Below are 21981 nucleotides of genomic sequence, written 5' to 3'. Positions count from 1 at the left end.
CCCCTGCATTCATGTATACAGTCCCAGCACCGAGGGGCATGGCACCATCGGTGTCAGCACCAGCCCAGGAACCCCAAGCACCGCAGGACCCCGTGGGCGCGGAGGAAATAGAGCAGCCACTCCTTACAGAGGTCTCTTCCTCTCTAGATGAGGCGCTGGCAGGCACCTCAGTAGCCTTGGCCCTGGAGGACAATAGGGTCATGCAGCAAATGCTAAGGAGGGTTGCTCAGGGTCTGGGCATTCAGGCAGAGGAGATAGTGGAGGACACAGATCCAATAGGTGGATATCCTTGCCTCCTCCGGACCTGCACATATTGCCCTACACCTCATAAAGACCATTGCTGACACCACAAAAACCTTGTGGCAGACCCCAGCTTCGTTGCCCCCTACAGCTAATCACAATGAAAGATGCTATTTTGTGCCATCCAGGGGCTACAAGCACTTATATACCCATCCTCCACCAGATTCCCTGGTAATGGACGCTGCTAACCAACATGAGCGCCAGGGCTACCAAGGTCCCTCTCCAAAGAATCAGGAGGCGAAACTACTCTACCTTTTTGGGAGAAAGATCTATTCCACCAGCGGCTTGCAGTTCCACATTTCCAATCAGCAGGCCATTGTCAGCAGGTACTGCTATAATACATGCGGGGCAATGGCGAAATTTGCACAGCTGCTGCCACAGGACTTGCGCTGAATTTTTGGCCCTTGTGGAGGAGGGCAAGCTGATTTCCCAAGCTTCACTACAGGCCACGATGGACGGAGCTGATGTGGCAACTCGGGTTACGGCGACGGTGATAGCCATGTGAAGGTCTATTCAGGACCTCCCCTTTCAGGGTTTGGCTCTCTTCTCTAAAAAGACAGATGAAAGGCTACATACCCTAAAGGACTCTAGAGCCACCCTCAAGTCGCTGGGCCTCCATATTCCCGACATGCAGCGGAAGCGTTTTAGGCTGCAACCTCCTCTGCGGTTCTAACAGCTGCTGAACTGACAGGACAATTCAATGGAGGAGAAACAGGAGCTTCAGGAAGAGGCTGCACCCATCTCTGGCCACGGCTCTGGCTAGCCCAAGCCTTCGTCCATCCAGAAGCAGGCCTTTTGAAGGTGCGAACGAGGATGGCGCTCTAGTACATGGACTGGATCCAACCTGTCTTACCTGACTATCCCATTTCTACCCTGCATGGCCCCACATCACATCTGACCAATGGGTGCTCCACACGGTAGAAAGGGGATACTCACTACAATTCTCGGCCCTCCTGCCCTTACACCACCCTTCTCTGTCCCTCTTCAGGGACCCTTCTCACAAGCAACTCCTCATACAGGAGGTGCACTCACTCCTGTCGCTGGTAGCAGAGGAAGAGGTTCCTCAAGAGCTGAAGGGCAAGGGCTTCCCAGTATTTCCTAACACCGAAAGCCAAAGGCAGGCTCAGGCCAATCCTAGACCTGCGAGAGCTCAACAAGTTCATGAAGAAACTCAAGTTCTACATGGGCTCTTTGGCCTCCATCATCCCTTCCTTGGATCCAGGGGACTGGTGTGCTGCTCTCAACTTGAAGGACATGTACTTTCATATAGCGATTACACCGTCCCACAGAAAGTACCTCAGGTTTGTGGTGAGCAACAACCACTACCAGTTCACAGTCCTCTCATTTGGTCAGTCAGCGGTGCCTCGTGTGTTCACCAAGTGCATAGCAGTTGTGGCCACATTCCTACGCAAGTGGCAGGTACAGGTGTTCCCATTCCTCAATGATTGGCTGATCAAGGGCTGCTCCAGGGCTAAAGTGAAGGCACAAGTTGACTTCGTAAGAACAACGTTTGACCAACTGGTCTTCTCCTAAACATGGGGAAATCGAACTCTGTCCCCTGTTCAGCGAATAGAGTTCATAACACAGTCCAGGGCATACCTCCTGGCAACGAGGTTTTGGGCCCTGGGCGACATCATTCGAAGTCTCAGGCAGTTCCTCACCACCACAGCAAGGAATTGCCTGAAACTTCTAGGACACATGGCCGCTTGCACCTATGTGGTACAACATGCCAGGCTCAGACTCTGGCCTCTCCAATCCTGGCTAGCCTTAGTGTATCAGCTGGTTTGGAACAATTTGGACAGGGCCATAGAATCACAGAACATCAGGATTGGAAGGGACCTTAGGAGGTCATCTAGTCCAACCCTCTGCTCAAAGCAGGACCAATCCCCAGACAGATTTTTGCCCCAGATCCCTAAATGGCCCCCATGACTCTGCCTCGTCCAGTCCTCAACTCCCTCCACTGGTGACTCGACCCACAGGTAGTGTGTGTAGCGGTCCTCTTCACCGGTCCTCAGCCATCCCTCTCGCTAATGTGTCAGCAGTGCCTCGTGTGTCAGCCTTGTGCTGGGGAGCCTATCTGGGAGACGAATGTGTCAGCCTTGTGCTGGGGAGCCTATCTGGGAAACCTCAGAACACAAGGCCTCTGGTCTCAGGCAGAACTCGCTCTCCACATCAGTGTCAGAGAGCTGAGAGCAGTGTGCCTGGCATGCCAGACTTTCGGAGCCCACTTACAGACAGATGTGTATCAGTTATGTCAGACAACAACACGGTGATGTTATATATCAACAAATGGGGGTGCACGCTCTTCTCCCCTGTGCCAGGAAGCGCTCAGGCTGTGAACTGTTGTGTAGAACACTCAATACACCTACCAGCATCTTACCTCCTTGCAGTACAGAACGAGTTGGTGGACTATCTCAGCAGATCATTCCGTGGCCACAAATGGTCCCTATACCCAGATATTGCAAACTACATCTTCCAACGGTGGGGCTTTCCCCAAATAGATCTCTTCACTACACAACGCAACAGGAAGTGCCAGTGGTTTTGCTCCTTCCTGAATCACAGCCTGGGCTCCATTGTGGACACGTTCCTTCTCCACGTTCCACCTCCTATACACATTTCCACCTATCCCTCTTGTTCACAAGATGCTCCTCAAGATACAGCAGGAACAAGCTTCAGTGATATTGTTAGCTCCAGCTTGGTCCTGCCAATACTGGTACACATTGCTCCTGGAAATTTCCATGGAAGCCCCAGTCACCTTACTGCTCTTCCCGGACTTAATAACTCATGATCACAGCCGTCTCCAGCACCCGAACCTCGAGTTGTTGCACCTCACGGCGTGGAAGCTCCATGGCTGAACCCAGTGGAGCTCTCTTGTTTGGACCTGGTCAGACAAGTCCTCGTTGGCAGTAGGAAACCCTCCACCAGGGTTGGCTTCCTACCTTGCCAAGTGGAAGAGATTTTCAATCTGGTTGGCGCAGCATCATCGTTCCCAACATTGACCTTGATACTTATACTGGACTACCTTCTCCATCTCAAGCAGCAGGGACTGTCCATGTCATCAATAAGGGTTCACTTGGCTGCCGTCTCTGCCTTCCATCCAGGCACAGAGGGCCGCTTTTTGCCAACCCTACAGTCAGCCATTTCCTGAAAGGTCTCAACAACTGGTCCTGACCTGGGACCTCAATCTGGTCCTTTCCAAATTGATGGGTCCGCCCTTTAAACCACTGGCTACTTGTTCCTTGCTCTACCTCTCATACAAAGTGGCGTTTCTGGTAGCAATAACCTCAGCCGGGAGAGTGTCTGAGTTCAAGACCCTAACATCAGAGCCCCCTTACACCATGTTCTATAAGGATAAGGTTCAGCTCAGACCACATCCAGCTTTCCTACCAAAGGTTGCCTCTCAATTTCACATCAACCAGGACATCTTCCTCCTGGTGTTCTATCCTAAGCCCCACGCAAGTAGCAGGGAGTAGAGGCTTCACTTGCTGGACGTCCGCAGAGCGCTAGCCTTTTACATTGGAAGGACAAAACCATTCTGGAAGTTCATTCAACTGTTTGTGGCTGGCAGACAGGATGAAAGGTCTTCCAGTCACCTCTCAATGAATTTCGTCATGGATCACATTCTGCATCTGTGAGTTCTATAACCTGGCGGAGGGGCCAGCCCCCCCTGCTCACAGCGCACTCCACCAGGGCAAAGGCTTCTTCAACGGCCTTCCTGATGTATGTTCCCAGCCAGGAAATATGCAGAGTTGTGACATGATCCTCAACACATACCTTCACATCACATTATGCTATTACCCAGCAGGCCAGAGACGATGCAGCCTTTGGTAGAGCAGTGATTGGAGTTCCAACTCAAGGTGGAGGGTCTCCCTTTCGATCAGGAGAAACTCTTCTCCACAAAAACCGATGATCTTCACTCGATGAAGGACTCTTGGGCCACTCTACACACTTTAGGCATATATATGCCACCGAACAAATGACGTCGGTATCAACCATACCAAAAGGGCAGACCCACCTCTTTCCACCACCCACAACAATGGCACTTTGACCAGAACAGAAATAAGCAATGCTCACTGAGATGTAGGGGTCCTCAAACTCAGTCCCTGTCTTCACAACCATCTACCACCAAGCCACAGTTTTGAAGTCTTGGTTGAGGGTCTGAATGACCTTTCCCACAATACAGTGCTGTTAAATACTCCTACCCAATCTTTTGGCCACTGCCTGTGTCCATTCTACCATGCCTGGGAAGCAATAACAGACCAATGGGTACTGGAGATTATAAGACTGGGTTACGCCATCCCTTTCCTCTCCCTTCCCCCTAACCTATCCCCTTTCCTGCCCCTCTTCAGGGACCCTTCTCATGAGCACCTTTTACAACAGGAAGTGAACCATCTTCTACAGTTGGGTGCCATGAAGCAAGTTCCAACTCAACACAAGGGGAAGGGCTTTTATTTCCATTGTTTTCTCACCAAAAAGAAAAATGGTGGGTGGAGACCCATCTTATACCTTCAGAAGCTCAACAAATTTGTGCAGAATCACAGATTCAAAATGGTCACACTGGTCACAATTATCACAGCGCTAGACAAGGGGGACTGGGTTTCAGCCCTGGACCTCCAAGATGCCTATTTTTATATTACCATACACCTGTCTCTCAGACAATTTCTAAGATTCATGGTGGGTCTCAATCACTGTCACTACAAAGTACTACCTTTTGGCCTTTCCACTGCCCCTTGAGTTTTTTCCAAAACCCTCGCAGTAGTGGTGGCCCACTTACGAAGAAAAAGAGTGATGATCTTCCTGTACCTAGACAACTGTCTACTGAAAGGTACAACTCAGGAAGAAATGACTCACATGGTGCAGACTACCATCACGCTGTTCCAGTCACTGGGATTGTGAATAAACATACAGAAATCTACACTGACCCAGTTCAACAACTGGAATTCATCAGCCCTACCTCGATTCCACACAACCCAGAGCACTGTTACCCAATCACAGGTTCAGAACAATAATCATCCTCATTTCAACAGTCACCAGCAGCCCTCAAACGTCTGCCAGGACCTGCCTACAATTATTAGGTCATACTGCAGCTATGATGTTCGTTGTGAGACACGCAAGATTGCGTATGCGTTGCCTACAGGGCTGGCTGAGCACAGCATACACTCCTAGCAAACACAATCTAAACAAAAGGGTGACAGTACCCCCAAAAGTCATTGGATCACTACAATGGTGGACGAAACCAGAAAACATCTGCACAGGGATCCCCTTCCAACAGGATCCACCATCACTAATAATCATGACCGATGTGTCGTTGATAGGCTGCGGCACTCACTTGGATCAGCACACCATACAAGACAAGTTGTCAGCAATGGAAACCCGGCTTCACATCAGTCTCCTGGAGCTCCGAGTGATATAGAATGCGTACAGGCAATAAGTCCTGGTCAGACGAAACGAATCAATCATCATACTGACAAATAACATAGCATTTATGTTCTATATCAATTGCCAAGGAGGAGTTCGCTCCTATTCACTCTGCACCGAGGCCATGAAATTTTGGAACTGGTGTGTTCACTCCAGCATGAATGGGAAATACAAGACAGTGTCTTCCAATCGATATTCCAGGAATGGGGCTTTCCATCTGTAGACCTTTTGCATCAGCAACAAACCACAAGTGCCCACTTTTCTGCTCCAGGGCGGGCCTAGCACCCCAGTCCCCAGGGAGATGCCTTCCTCATCATATGGGACACAGCACTCATGTACGCATTCCCACCGATACCTCTAATCCCGACAAGGCCCATAACATACTGATCATTCCAATGTGGCCCAGGCAGACTTGGTTCCCTTACCTGATGCGCTTGGCAGTGTGTGCTCCACGAGCTCTCCCCTTGAGAGCGGACCTCCTCTCACAGAACAAAGGACGGACTCTCTACCCAGACCACTCGGTCTTACGCATGGTAGAATTGGGATATTCTCTCCAGTTCTGTTCCCTCCCTCTTCAGGGACCCCTCTCACGAGCAACTTCTCATACAGGAGATGCAAATGCTCCTAGAAACTTGAGCCGTAAAGCAGGTTCCTCAGTAGCTCAAGGGCAAGGGGTTTTACTCCTGGTATTTCCTAATCCCAAAAGCCAAGGGTGGGCTCAGACTTATTTTAGACCAGCGAAACCTCAACAGATTCATGAAGAAGCTGAAGTTCCGCATGGTCTCCCTGGCTTCCATCATTCCTTCCCTGGATTCACCCTTGACTCGAAGGACACGTACTTTCACGTGTCCCATACTCCCGTCCCACAGATGGTTTCTCCAGTTTGTGGTCAACACCAACCATTATTAGTTTATGGTATATCACAGTTTCAAAAAGGCGTCCAGCCCATCAGATGTTTTAATCTAGCCCTCAAGCTCCTGCGAGGGTGCAGGCTCAGGGGCTTGCCCTGCTCCAACCGGGGAGCAGGGTCGGGGACTTGTCCCGCTCCATAAGGCTTCCAGAAGCAGCAGCATGTCCCCCCTCCAGGTCCTATGCAGAGGTGTGTGCTGCCCCATCTGCAGGTGCCGCCCCTGCAGCGCCGGTTGGCCATGGTTCCCCTGCTCCCAGCAGCAGGAGTTTGGGTGTGTGTGGTAGGGGCTCAAGGTTGGTGATTGGGGTGTGGGGCAGTGCTTACCTGGGAGGGAGCTCCCCGGAAGGGTGATAGGAACTCCCCTCTCTCAGCTCCTAGCTCTATGTGTTGCTTCCACCCGCCGGCACCACCCCCACAGCTCCCATTGGCCACGGTTCCCAGCCAATGGGGGCTGCAGAACTGGGGTTTGGAGCAGAGCAGAAGCAGCACATGGAGCTAGGAGCTGAGGTCGCTGCTTCCTATGAACTAGTTAGGAAGCCTGCCCCACCCCCATCAACCCCCCACCCCAGCAGCAGTGGTGCCCCCTGGGCTGCAACCCCCCCCCCCCAAGTCCCACCGCGTCCCCCGCCCTCAGGCTGTGCTTCCCCTCCCCAGCACTCATGGCAACCCCCTGGGCTGCACCACCCTGAGCACCCATGGCACTTCCCCAGGCTGTGCCCCCCCAGCACCTGTGGTGCCCTCCAGCACTCACAGCACCCCTCACCAAGCTGCCCCTGTTTTAGTCAGGGGTATATAGTACAAGTCATGGGCAGGTCACGGGTCGTGAATTTTTGTTTACTGCCCATGACCTGTCCATTACTTTTACTAAAAATACCTGTGACTAAAACGTAGCCTTAATTATAATACAAGTACACTTACCTGTGCATTTGACTGTGGTGTTCACACAGATTTCTGATTTCATTGTATAAAGGAACTAAGCTATCAAGTCCTATACAAAAATACGTATTAGAGGTGCTTTTAACACCTAATATGTTAATGATAACTCCCTAGATTTCACTAGTTTTGTACCAAATTACTCATGGGAGAAGCGGGACGGGGGCTGGTATATTCAAATCTATTGTCAGAGATGACTCATTTAGGTAATTTTCACTTAATGTCTATGAAAACTGGAGAAGGTCTCACAATATGGTTAAAATCCCATGCTATTATAAATTCTGAATCACAAACTATTTTAAGATGGAGTGAAGGTTGAGAGTACGTATCAGTAACTTAAGGGTAAAAAAACATTACAGGTATGTTGTACTTATCCCCAAACCAAACATTACAAACCCAGGAAATTCAGAGTTAAGGTTACACTTCAACCTTGTCCTTAAGATGGGTTGAGGCATGGTAAATATGTTAAAGCATGCTACAGTTCAGTTAAGGCACTAAAAACCTTAACTCAGCCCTGTGTGATGCCATGCAATAACCATATGATTATGATTAAAGGAGTTTATTATTTGTGGTCCCAGATTAAATTAAACTAATTGTAGATGGCTTTTCCCACATATTTGCCCTCATGATGTCACTACAAGCCAGAGTTGAGGCTGTTTGGGTGCCCGTCTCCTAAATCACATCCTCCTTTTATGTAACAAGGTTTATAACCTGTGTGGCAAATGCCACATATCAGGAATGTCTCTTTGGATGAGGTGGTTCCTTATGTTTGAAAACCATTTAAAAATAAATTGTTAGTGCTCAATAAATTCTTTCTTTTCTTCACAGTTCCTTCATGTGACTGCCATGGCAGGAGTTTAAACCAAATGTGCAACCTGAACACGTAGATCACATTTGCACAGTTGCCAACTTTCATCCAGTAAATAAGCACCCCGACTTTCACAATAAACCAATCGAGCTAATCCCATTTCAAAACAAGCCAATCCCTAAGAACCCCAACACTATGTGACTAGATCCCCCCTGGCGTGTAGTCTGAGACTGTGGTGGGCCCACTGCACACCCCTGACTCTCTCCCCCACCCTTGCCCCTGCTTGCCAGGAGCTGATTAAAAAAACAAACAAACAAAAAAAGCCCAACAAGCATCAAGACACAAGCCAAAAACTAGCCAACAACTCACAAGCCAATTAAGCCAAAAACAAGCCCAATTTCTGCGGGTTTTTTTTTTTTTTGGCAGGTTTGGCATGTCTGATTCACTGAAAGCTCTCTCACCAACCAAGCCCAATGCCCTCCTCCAGCCTGATGGCAAGGGCAGTGACTCTTCTGATAGGAAAAGCAACAAAGAGTCCTGTGGCACCTTATAGACTAACAGACGTATTGGAGCATCAGCTTTCATGGGTGAATACCCACTTTGTCGGATGCACGAAAGCTCATGCTCCAATACGTTTGTTAGTCTATAAGGTGCCACAGGCCTCTTTGTTGCTTTTACAGGTCCAGACTAACACGGCTACCCCTCTGCTGCTCTTCTGACAGGGAGACTTCTGTCAGTCATGCATGATGAGACAATTTTAAAGGTTTTTTTTTTGGTCATCCCTCAGGGGCGATGCAGTTTTGAAGTCTAACCATTACATGGAAACGAGACAAACAGGCCAGGGATCAGGAAATGACGGCCCTGCTTTCTCATAGAGCTATTAATACATGAACTATTACAAAGAAAAACTCATTAAAACGAGCGCTGTGACTGTGAGGATTTCTCCAGCCAGGGGCTTGCTGGGCAAGGCGGGGGAAGAGACCTCGCAAGGCGCCGGGTAAAGGCAAAGGCGCGGGGTAAAGAGGCAAATTCAGCCTCTAGCGCCCTTCGCAGCCCGGCTCTGCCGCAGCGCTTCGGGCCCGGCCCGGCCGGTGCACACGGCGGAAGCGCGGCTCCGGGGGCTGCAAAGAGCCGGGGAGCCCGGGCAGGGTGGGGGGAGCCCGGGACTGCAGCCGCCGCCCCCGGCCCAGGGCTCGGCGCTGCTCCAGCGGCCCCCGGGGCTCCGCCCTTCGCGCTAGTTGCCCCCCACCTTTGCCGCCCGGGCTGAAATCTCGCGAGATTCTGAGCGGCACGTGTGTGGGGGGGCGGGTCTCGCGAGGTGTCGCGGCGGCGGCGGCGGTTGCATGAGGTCGGAGCGGGAGGCCGGGCCGGGGCTGGCGCGCGGGGGCAGCCGGGAGAAGCGGCCCATGGAGACCCCGCTCCGGCGGGAGTCACCGCGCCGGGACCCCGAGACCCCCCCGCCGCCCCCGGGCCCGCCGCCGCCGCCGCCTCACCCGGCCCTGGGCAGGCAGCGGGAGGAGAAGAGAGCGGCGCTGAGCAAGGTGCGCGGCCGGCGCGTCAGCACCAGGGACAGCGCGCGGCGGGCGGGGGTTTGCCGGCGGGAGGGACGGGGGGGGGGCGGGAGATTTGCCTGGGGGAGGGGGAGGGGAAGGGAGGGTTTGCCTGGGGGAGGGGTGGGGGTTTGCCGGGGGGGGGTTGCCCATGGGAATGGGGGGCGGGGACTTGCCTGAGCGGGGGAGGCGCGAGGGGGAGTTGCGTGGGGTGGGAGAGCAGGGAAGGGGCGGGGACAGGGATGACAGGGGCTTGGGCTGGTGCAGGGGTATCACGGTGGCACCTTACTGAAGGGTTGGCAGAGGTTCTAGGACGTCTTGTGAGACTCTACCCGGAATGGGGGGGTAGGTTTTATATTCCAAAGATTTCGCATAGTGTTTAGCAGGCAGCGTGGTTTGTGGTTGTAGCAGTCTCGGTGCCTCAATTTGCAAAACAAGAATAAGGATATTGATCCACTTTTGTAACATGATTTGAGTTACAAGCACTATCACTGCAAATCTGCTTGCCTGGTCACATTTTGTGAGTTAAAAATCAAGATGACAAATGCTGTGGCAGAGGAGTAGGGAATTTGCCCCCGGGGAAGGAGTCTGTGAAGCACCACAACATCAACTTTGTTATTTTTTTAATAAAACAATTTTCATCTAAACACTTTACAAGCAATTCTTACAAAATTCCTTACAAATAGGGAAACTGCGGCACAGAAAGGCCGTGTGACTTGCTTAAAGTGAGACAGTGAATGAGAGCTGGGAACAGAACACATGAATCCTGACCTCTCATTTCCCTGCTCTACACATTTGACAGCACTCCAGCCGTGTGTTTTTCATGCAAATTGTGTCCCTAACTGTTTTATGGAATTAAATGGTACAAGACATTAGGTCACATATAGTATGTATTATTCTTGCAACAAAAGTGTTTTGAGAAAGTTACTTCATGTTAAATCATTTTATACAGAGAGACTTATGTATTTTATATATTTAGTGACTTAATTTGATTTTACATAATTTGTTAATATATTTTATACTCAGCTCAACTATAGTTGCTTCTAAACTCTCTGATGAAAGATTTCAGTTGTCCTACAATTGTATTACATGTGTTAGCTATCATTCCCTCATCTGTATGTGACAGAAACTGCATCCTAGTGCAGGAGTATATGGTAAGACTGGATCCCATTGAAATTCGTAGTTCTAGGGAGAGTTTTCAGAAAGATTCAATGTAGTTTGTATACTGTTTTGACAATATTTAAATATTTAGATTAGTACTAAATGAGTCTTCACTTTTAACTATATTACTTTATAGGTAGTTATTCGCCGGCTTCCTCCTAGTCTAACCAAGGAGCAACTGGAAGAGCAGCTACATCCGCTACCTGCCCACGATTATTTTGAATTTTGCACTGCTGATCCCAGGTGAGGAGGAGCTGTTTGTCAGCACTAAGAAGGAAAGAGGTACTTTCTATGAGTTTGTAAGCAACCTATTTCACTAAGGGCTTGTCTACACTTAGTGGCGGATCGATGCACAGTGATCGATGCATCGGCGGTCAATTTAGTGGGTCTAGTGAAGACCCACTAAATCGACCACAGCTCGCTCTTCCGTCGACTCCTGTATTCCACCAGATCTAGAAAAGTAAGGGGAGTTGACGGGAGAGGGTCTCCTGTTGGCACTGTGTAGTGTGGATCCTGCGGTAAGTAGATCTAAGCTACGTCGACTTGAGTTACGCTATTCATGTAACTCAAAGTGCGTAGCTTAGATCGACTTTTCCCTGTAGTGTAGACAAGGCCTCAGGAACCCTGGGCATAGTCACATAACAAATTTACATTTTGTGTCTATAAAGCCTTTATCTTTTTTGTTTTAGTTAGGTAGGTAGTATTTATATATATATATTATTATAATATATATTTATATATATATTATAAACTATTTTCAGTGGTGAAGTAGAACAGATGTCTTCCTAAACTTCTTGTACACCTTGTGTGACTTATTCTCTTTCTTGGTGTTGAGCTGGGCAAATACTACAGCCATTTTTCCACAAGTGTTCATTTGAATTTAAAATGAATTAACTTCTTCATTGTTCACATCTTGTTGCTTTCTACAGGCTTTCACGCAATCAAGTTTTATTCACATGGATGTTCACAAAAAGCTAATTTTAAATTTACACACCTGGGCACTCAAGGATAGCATCCTATTTCATTTATAGATTCCAAGGCCAGAAATGACTTCCTGAATAATACTTCCTGTATCGTGACTCCTGTATAACACAGGCCACAAAATAATTCCTAGAACATGTAGAGAAACATCCAATCTTGATTTAAAAATTGTCAGTGATAAAGAATCCCACTATGACCGTGGTTAAATTGTTCCAGTAGTTAATTATTCTCACCTTTAGGAATTTACACCTTATTTGCAGTCTTAATTTGTCTAGCTTCAGCTTCCAGCCATTGGATCATGTTATACCTTTTGAAGAGTCCATTATTAAATATTTGTTGCCCATGTAGATGCTTCTAGATTGTAATCAAGCCAACCCTTAACCTTCTCTTTGTTAAATTGTTTGAGCTCTTTGAGTCTTTCACTATAAGGCATGTGTTCTAGACCTTTACTAATTTTTGTGGCTCTTTTTTGAACCCTCTTCAGTTTATCAATATCCTTCTTGAATTTTGTGCACCAGAACTGGACACAGTATTCCAGTAGCAGTTGCACCAGTACCAAATATAGAGGTAAAATAACTGCTTTGCTGCTACTTGGGATTCCCTTGTTTATGCCTCCCAGGACTGCATTAGCTCTTTTGGCCAGTGTCACATTGGGAACTCATGTTCAGTTGATTAACCACCATGACCCAAAATCTTTTTCAGAGTCATTGCTTCCCAAAGTAGAGTCCCCCATCCTGTAAGTATGGTCTACATCAGGGATCGGCAACCTTTGGCACACGGCCTGTCGGGGAAATCTGCTGGCGGGCCGGGTCGGTTTGTTTACCTGAAGCGTCCACAGGGTCGGCCAATTGCAGCTCTCACTGGCTGCGGTTCGCTGTTCCAGACCAATGGGGGCTGCGGAAAGCGGCGCGGGCCAAGGGATGTGCTGGCCACCACTTCCTGCATTGGCCTGGAACAGCGAATCGCAGACAGTGGGAGCTGCGATCGGCCAAACCTGCAGACACTGCAGGTAAACAAACTGACCCAGCCTGCCAGCGGAGTTCCCTGACGGGCCGCATGCCAAAGGTTACTGATCCGTGGTCTACATTCTTTGTTCCTAGATATATATGTTTACATTTAGATGTGATTAAAACACATATTGTTTGTTTGCACCCAGTTTACCAAATGATCCAGAGCTCTCTGAATCAGTGACCTGTCCTCTTCATTGTTTACCACTCCCCTAATTTTTGTGTCATCTGCAAACTTTATCAGTGATGATTTTATGTTTTCTTCCAGATCATTGATAAAATTGTTAAATAGCATACAGCCAAGAACTGATCCCTGTGGGACCCCACTGGAAACATACCCTCTCAATGATGATTCCCCATTTACAGTTGCATATTGAGAGTAATCAGTTAGCTAGTTTTTAATCCATTTAATATGTGCCATGTTAATTTTATATTGTTCTATTTATTTAATCAAAATGTTGTGTGATACCAAGTCAAATGCCCTATAGAAGTTTAAAGTACATTACATCAACTCTGTTATCTTTATTAACCAAACTTGGAATCTCATCAAAAATGTAGCAAGTTAGTTTGGCAGGATCTATTTTCCATAAATCCATGTTGATTTGCATTAATAATATTATTCTCCTTTAATCCTTTATTAATCAAATCCACTATCACCCACTTCATTATCTTACTCAGGATTGATGTCAGGCTGACAGGCCTATAATTACCTGGGTCATCCCATTTACTCTTTTTAAAAATTGGCACATTTGTGTTCTTCCAGTCTTCTGGAACCTCCCGAGTGCTCCAAGACTCATTGAAAATCTACGCTAACATCCAATATATTACTAATTATTTCATTAGCAATTTCAAAAACAGTTAAACAAAATAAGAAAGTTAACTAACAAAGAATATAAATTGAGGTTGCTAATACATGTATTTAATATGCATGGTGCCATAAATGTTAAGACAGCATTCACTGGCTAACAAAACAAATTTCAGAAAGGGAGGAAATGTACACTTAATGCAACCCAAATACCCTTAAAATTGTCATGAAGCAATTGTACATGGATATGTATCCTAAATTAATAGAGTGTGCAGTGTATAGCTGTGCATATCTGACATTTTCTTCTTAGAGAATTGTCTCTAGCAGATCCAAACTAATGGCATGTGTGCACCTCTGGTTATAACCCTCAAACTGTTTATTGGCAATGACTGTTGGAGCGCTGAGCCCCTCAGACATTGAACCACCAGCTGAGGCTACAAAGAGGCTACATAGTTCTCAACTGCCAAATTTCCTTTCCATAATCTCACTTGTCTGGTTGCTCCAGACTTGTAATTTTTATTTGTATCAGTTTAAGACAGTTTTAATTAGTTAAGTGATAGATTTACTGTAAGTTAATGTAGAGTAGTTTTGTTATGTTCAGTTATTTAGTCTGTCAGTCTAGGCTGCTCATACGCCAACCTGGAGTTTGGCAGATACTGAAAAAAACAAGGATTCAAGGACACTCTATCTGTAATGGATCAGCACTCTTAAGTGCCTCCATGTGTCGAAGTGGGATGTTCTGTGGGCTCCCGTTCAGCCTGTGCTGCCCTTTCCAGTAGATAATGGAAAAATAACAAAGGCAGATTGAAACTTCTTCTCCTAAAAGAGTTTCTCTGTTTTCAATGGATTTGTTTGGCTATCTACCAGGTAATGTTCCAAGCTGTCTGGGGCACAAGTCCATAGAGAGCCATCTTTCCTAGAAAGATTAGGCAACTCAAAGCAGGTCATAGATTTAAAGTTTATTTTTCTCTCCTCGCATTCCTGCAAATACATATTTTTCATGCAGAAAGACCTAATTGTGAAGGCTACCATCTGATCTTTGTCTGGCTTATTTAACTGCCTGTGTGCCAGGACTCTGGTGAGGGTTTTGCAAACTCTGTCATATTCTGTGTCAATCATTGTCCTCTCCAATATAGAAAATAACAGAACATATACACCTCTACCTCGATATAACTCTGTTCTTGGGAGCCAAAAAATCTTATTGCGTTATAGGTGAAACCATATTATATTGAACTTGCTTTGATCCACCGGAGTGCGCAGCCCCGGCCCCCCAGAGCACTGCTTTACCGCGTTATATCGAATTCGTGTTACATTGGGTGGCGTTATATCGAGGTAGCAGTGTATAACAGAAACACTGCCATGTGGTTTACGTGACCAACACAGCTTTAATTTTGAGTATTGAGCACCAGACCATCAAAATTGTCAAGTAAACGCGAACAGCACTTAAAGAGGAAAAAGTTGCATTTTGCTCATGGATGTTGCACATGTTGAAAAAGGGACTAAATAGATTGAGTAAATTATTTAGCGTGAACTTTCTTCTCAGCTGTAGGGCTTGCAATACCCTCATGACTTGCTGATACTGCTGTCCCCATTCATGTATCTCTGAAGAGGCAGATCATTCTGTATTGGTGGGAGAAAGATGAGGGCACACTTAAATCACTTTGTAAAATTCATCTGCTTTAAAAATTACTCTTGACAATTAAGTAAAGCAAAAAGTACAAGGAAAATAAAGCTGCATTTTCAAATGTTATTTGGTTACTACATTTTGAGGTGTTGAAATCTGTGAATACATAATTTTTAGAAAATAAAGAAATTAACATTGCAGACTCTGACATCTGTTTCTTGGGATGTCAGACTTTTTTTAATGCTTCTTTGACCCTTTAGTAAACTAATGGTCTGTAGGGTTGGACTGAGAGGCACTTTTTCCCTCTATGATTTGTACTCAGATTCTGTGCTCAGTCATCAATCTGATGTCTCCACAGAGAGTTAGGCCTTATCTACATGGAAATTGTTTTTGGTATATCTGAGTTTTTTGACATGAGCTGCCTTGTGTCCACACATAAACAATCTTTTTTTCCTTTATTTTGCTTCTTATCCTCCTATGGTTAATCTGCTTTGGTAACAACATAACACAATTTCTGAATGAGTTATACTGCTATAAAGTTCATGTGGATACATCCCCATTTGAATTAACTGTACTACTTCAGGTAGTCATCCCACTGATATCCCACACTCATTGCTTCACATTGGACTGGTTTGTCTGGTTACCTGTGCATTCTCGAATGCACAGGGGTCATCTTGATTAGCTATCCCCCAATGGTTTCATTGCTGACAGGTCCCAAGCCCATCTAAAAGGAGCAAATTCAGTTTCATCTTTCCAGCAGTCACTGAAATGCAAAGATCTATAAGTGGCTAGCAGATCAAAAACAGGAAAAGGAGCATTCTCAGGACACATGCCAGTGCCACACCAAAGTGCTGCAGCAGAATTACAAAAACACCAAAGACAAAATCAAAATCCCAGTGCACACTCCTGCTATGAAGAACTGAATCCAATTTTTGCCATAGAGGCCACCACAAAACCCCAGTATACATTGGACCGTTTGGCCACAATCCGCAGTGAGCCAGGCATGCCTTCAGAAACCCCACAGGAAGCCTTGAACTCCCAGGCAGGAGACGATTCCTCTAGACAACCAAGATTTCCTCAGCACTCCTTCCAGCCAGCCAGAGACGCCTTCCCAGTGCCCAGCCAGAGACAATATGGCAGAGTGGACCTCATCCAGTAAGTATTAAGCAGTTGTCAGTCCCATTAATGCCTGTTTAGAGGGATTTGGAAAACTTTTGTCTGGATACTGGCTGTGCCCTGTCATGTCTGGCAGTGATTGTCACAGCAGAGCATGGACATGTCTGCCCCTACGCAGCACCCTTTGGCCTCCACTTGCTTGGCTTTACTCCAGTCCCCGCAGTATGCTCAAAATGGCACCTAAGACAGAAAATTCAACAGTTAAAAGTGGATTTTTTAATCCCCAAAATATTTAATCCCATGCCCATAGACCAAAACATGTATTCCCCTTCTTTCCCATGCTGCTTGATGCTTCTTGCTCCTCAACCACTTCTGCCTCCTCTCCCTGCTTGTCATTCTTGTGGTGCTGAAAAAGATAGTGGCCCTGCAGCTGTGAAAAAAAAAATTAAAAAGACAAATACATTGCATCTTAATCAGTTTTATTATAGCAAAACAAAAAGCAAGAAATACACCAGTAGAAAATACATGTAAGCCCTCAGTTTTGTCGTTGCCCTGAGCTTTTTTAGATCTTAAGATTTTCATACATGTAAAGTTAAACATGTTAAATTGGCCATTTGAGATTACAGAGGCTGTTTTAAGTCTTTTATGTTGCATAGACTCTGTAAAGTATTTGTGATTTGCAGGTGTGATAAAAGGATCTTTTCATCAGCTTTATTGCACTCATTTATTGCAGTATATTACATTGCTAAACCCATTGCATTGTTAACAGGATATGCCTCACAGCTGCAAAATTCTATATTTTTATAGCACACTTTGCTCTCATCCATTGGTATGATAAATGAGAATTGTAGGCAAAGATAGCAATCTAGTTTGGCAAGCATTTGACAAGTTGCTGCTTGCTTCTTAGGGCCACCCATCTAGGTAGTGTTTCCCTTCCATTAGGCAACAGTTTGAGGGGGCACCATCCAGGCATATAGCATGTTGCATATTTTCTAAGTTGTCCCTTTACCTTTCTGCACAGGACCCATCTCTGCCTCTTAAGAATACACCTCAGGATAATATTCCCCATTTAAGGACAGCCCTCTGGGGTGTACATGCAATTATTAGCCTATTCCTTGGGGAACCACACTCTCCATTCTTCTCACCCCCTAAAAATTGTATAAGGGGTCATTTAAAGGGTATCTTTACACCATGGTGTAGAGATCTGACCTGATCTGAGGCAAAATAACTTAAATTGTCTTACCATCTTCTAGCACGCCAGGCCAGACAATGGAATTCCAAAATTGATAATTTGATGGTAAATAATAGAAGTAACATTCTATCATTGTTGGCATGATGGCTAATATTGGTACAGTAACTGCTTTATTGTTTCTCTGTTCTCCTAGCAACTGGCATGGCATGGCCCACATGGAGAGGAGCGTTATCAGTAGCTGAGTGCCTGGTCAATCACCAAGGGAAGAGAAAGAGGATGAGGGAGGAGATGTTTGCTGACCTCATGAGTGGGTCCCAGTACAAAGCAAAAAACCCAAAAGATTGGAGGGGAGCATACACTTCCATGACAGCAGCCCCAAGAGTTGATTGACCAACACCAAACTGGTTAGTTAGTGACCAGTAGCAATTGGATAAGGCAGATTTACAGATGACAATGGCCGCATACTTCTCCACACTGAGAGGAACTGTCATATTAGTGATTTGGCACTTGAGTTCTGAGGTAAGTTCTGTGTAGATTCCAGGGAACTGGCCTTCCACTTCCACTGCTGGTTATACCAGGACTACAGTCAGTGCTGGCTGGCCAGGCCCAGAGACAGTGCTCCACCAAGTGAAGCCAGTCCAGTAAAATGTCATGCAGAAGTAACTGCTTGGTTTCATTCTCCTCCTCCTCTAGCAGTATCCATGTGAAATCTTAGTGGTTATAGTGATGGCATTCTTCCTTCTCCTCAAAAGCACCTGCCTGCATGATTAACAGTACCTCTGGTACTCTGTTTGTATTAATGAGTGTCTGCATCATGGTGTTCCATGCTGCCTGATAGCAGTTTGAAAATTTGTTTGCAACTAAAACAGTTGAAAATGACTAGCTAGTGAAAACCAGACCAGTTTTGGGATACTGTGGAAGGAATCATTGGAATTTGACACCAAGTCCCAGAAGCCCAGTAGATATCCCACAATCCAACACGATAAGCAAGCCATACTGCACTGAGTGTAGAACAGGGAATCCTGGGATACCTGCCCAAAATGCTGTTCACTTTTTTCAAAAAAGCATGATACTGTGTGAATGCTACAATTCACAAGAGAAGTAGCTTAAACCGCTTCACACAAAACAGTGTTGATGCACTTTTTTAGTTTAGTTATAACTATAATTATAGTGAAGAAAGCTATGTTGAAAACGTGTCCCCTGTAGACAAGGCCCAAGGGCCCAATCCTGTGCATTTTTGCTCTACTCTAAGGGTCTTAGGTGCTTTTCAAGAGGCACATTTGAGTGCCTCTTGAAAAGCACCTAAGACCCTTAGAGTAGAGCACATTTTGCAGAGCTTCCAAAGGACAATGGCTATTTTGGGGTTGATAGGGTTAGTATGCTTTTGATCATCCAGAAGTTCATAATATCCCTAATTTCCACTGCCTTGCACCGTATGTGGTCATTTATACACATGCAAAGTGAAGGTCTTATAGATATATAATGCTATCAATTCAGAATTACCAATTCTAAATTTATAGCTCCTTTTCACTCATACACTTTACATATTATAAATGACCACACAAAGTGCAAAGCAGCACATAATCTGGTCCAGTGTATTTTAGCTTGACATCACAGTGTATGTGCACAATTGTCAAATGTTGTTCCTCAACTATATTTTAGTATGTACATGGATGGGGGAATTTATTTCAGACTCCATAATGTGTGGGGAAAGGGGTTTACAAGAGCAGAAATGCAAGAAAATTGACAGTTAATGTTCCTGTCACATCAGGGCACAAGGAGGAATCCCTTCATTTTCTGACTAATATCTGTGGTAAAATTGTTGTAGGAATCTTGGCTGTGAGTCTTCTCACTTTTGTGGTCTTGTGTTATTTCACTGTAGGTTGTGGAGGGTTTTTTTGTAAAATATACAAACCAAATGATTCTGTTCCACCCCAGCCCTTCTGAACCCCAGTCTGTGACCCCCACAGCAGCCCCATGTGCCCCACAGTGTCTGTCCTCACATACCCTGTGCCTCCTGACCTGGCCCTACGTGGAGGGTGATGGGAGTAACACAGCCTCTTCTCTTCCCTATCTGCAGCTGGGGCTGGCTGGGGAGCAGCTGCTCTCTGTTCTGTTGCCACAGTGGCCCCTGATGGGCAAAAGGCATAATTGCAGCACCTTTCTGCAGGGAAAGCAGCAGAGAGTCTTGTGGCACCTTATAGACTAACAGACGTTTTGGAGCATGAGCTTTCGTGGGTGAATATCCACTTCGTCAGATGCATGTCAATATGAATACCCACATGCATCCGACGAAGTGGGTATTCACCCATGAAAGCTCATGCTCCAAAACATCTGGAGCATGAGCTTTCGTGGGTGAATATCCACTTCGTCAGATGCATGTCAATATGAATACCCACATGCATCCGACGAAGTGGGTATTCACCCATGAAAGCTGATGCTCCAAAACGTCTGTTAGTCTATAAGGTGCCACAAGACTCTTTGCTGCTTTTACAGATCCAGACTAACACGGCTACCTCTCTGATACTCTGCAGGGAAAAAAATTCTGCGTAGCACATAAATTCTGCTTGTGCACAATGATGCAGAATTTCCCCAGGAGTAATTATTAGGCACCTCACAAGGAGAGTATAAAGTGGAAAACTTGATAGCTTTCACACCTCTCACATTTCCCAGAGTACAACAGTGAGCCCCAAACTGGCTGGCCCTACCTCTCTGATTCACCTCCTAGAAATTAAATAACTTGAGTTTGTCTGTGGAAATGGCTTCATTTGAGGAATGAACCCACAATTGCTAAGTACTCTCATAGCCATGCTTATTTATTGTAATAAATCAACTATAGTTAGGGGAGAATCCCACTTTGATAGTGCAACTTTGCACACATGTTTTTGGATTTTCATGTGCTGTGAGTGGTGATTTTGGTCCATAATATTTAAAAGCTTTTATTATTGTAAATCTTGTGGCTAAACTGGATCCCTTCAAAACATGCAAGATAATTTTTGATGTCTGTACTTTCCAGAGTACAAAATTCTATCCACTCTGGTAGTCATATATTTAACCTCTGCTAACAGCAATAATAAATGCTTAATGTAAAATAAAATTCACTGTTTTAAATGTTTGACTCAATTGTGAAGTGTAGTCAATATAACAAATATAAGTGTAAAAGGACAGAAAAATATTGCTGTTTCATGTGTTGTGGGGGAAAATAGATTGTGGTGCAAAAGCAGGTGGAAAACATCTGCAAGAAATGTTTCTGAGAGAATAAATATTTTTTGGTTTTCTAGTCCCTTTTACAATGGTTACTGTTCCGGGTCAAGATTCCTGATATTTTATAGGTAATAATTGCGTGATCCTATAAAGTGCTGAGCACCTTCAACTCCCATGTAAAGTAAGTGGAAATTGAGGATGCTCTGCAACTTTACAGGATCAGGACCTAAACATGGCAAAAAATATTTTTCTTTTCTGCAAACAGTGGAGTACTAGTCCTAAATTCATACACAAAACCTGTATTAATAGGAGTTGTAACCATCCTCTACTTCCAGAGATATCTGGCAGTTGGTCCAAATGCATGCAAATCAGAGGCACAGCAGTTTCCTTAATGGACAGAGAAAGATCTATAGTTCTCCCTTCAATTACACTCCTAATTTTTTTTTGACAATATGAAATTGCAAGAATTTAAGGGATAAGGAAATAAGCATGAAATTGCTCTAATTTTTTCCACATCTGGTGTATTCAAAGAAGCCTGTTTCTGCTTCATCTGTCCTAGTGTATTTCTTTAATAGTTGAAATTGTTTATAAAAATACATTAAATATGTTTTTCAGTTTTGCCAGGCAGTAATTTTTCTTGGATGCACAATTAATTTTTGGCATGTCTACCAAACAACTTCATTTATTTAATTAGGAATTTTATTAACAGATTCATTTTTCTTAGACTAACATTGTCTTTAATTCCAGCATTTCTGCTTTGGCAGCAAAGAGCAACAAGGAAAAGTACTTGATATGAGCAGTTTAACTATGCAATCCAAGTTAATCTCTAATGAATACTAAAATAATTTAGGCCTCAGTTCAGTCAAGCACCTAAGCATGTGTTTAACATGAAACACATGAGTACTCCCACTGAGATGACCAAGCACAGAGGAGAGAGCCCTCTGCTTCCTGGGAGGTGACAGTTATCCAAAA

The 21981-nt window shown here is 45.5% G+C and overlaps 1 protein-coding gene across 3 annotated transcripts in view; it reads left to right on the top strand.

Moving 5' to 3' along the window:
• Positions 1-9713: 9713 nt before the first annotated feature.
• UPF3A (UPF3A regulator of nonsense mediated mRNA decay) overlaps positions 9714-21981 on the top strand; it is a 50989-nt gene continuing 38721 nt past the window's right edge. For 2 of the 3 annotated variants that reach the window (XM_045007160.1, XM_045007169.1), the window contains exons 1-2: positions 9714-9910; positions 11217-11323. In XM_045007160.1, coding sequence (XP_044863095.1) covers positions 9776-9910; positions 11217-11323 — 242 coding nt within the window. In that variant the 5' untranslated portion in view covers positions 9714-9775. Of the gene's footprint in view, positions 9911-11216; positions 11324-16311; positions 16653-21981 lie in introns of those variants that run through there. The other variant, XM_045007177.1, reaches the window with a different exon arrangement.

The sequence above is a fragment of the Mauremys mutica genome, chromosome 1 (genome assembly GCF_020497125.1).
Source record: "Mauremys mutica isolate MM-2020 ecotype Southern chromosome 1, ASM2049712v1, whole genome shotgun sequence".
In the NCBI taxonomy this organism is placed as follows: Eukaryota; Metazoa; Chordata; order Testudines; family Geoemydidae; genus Mauremys; species Mauremys mutica.
This window is presented reverse-complemented; position numbering and strand designations above follow the sequence as displayed.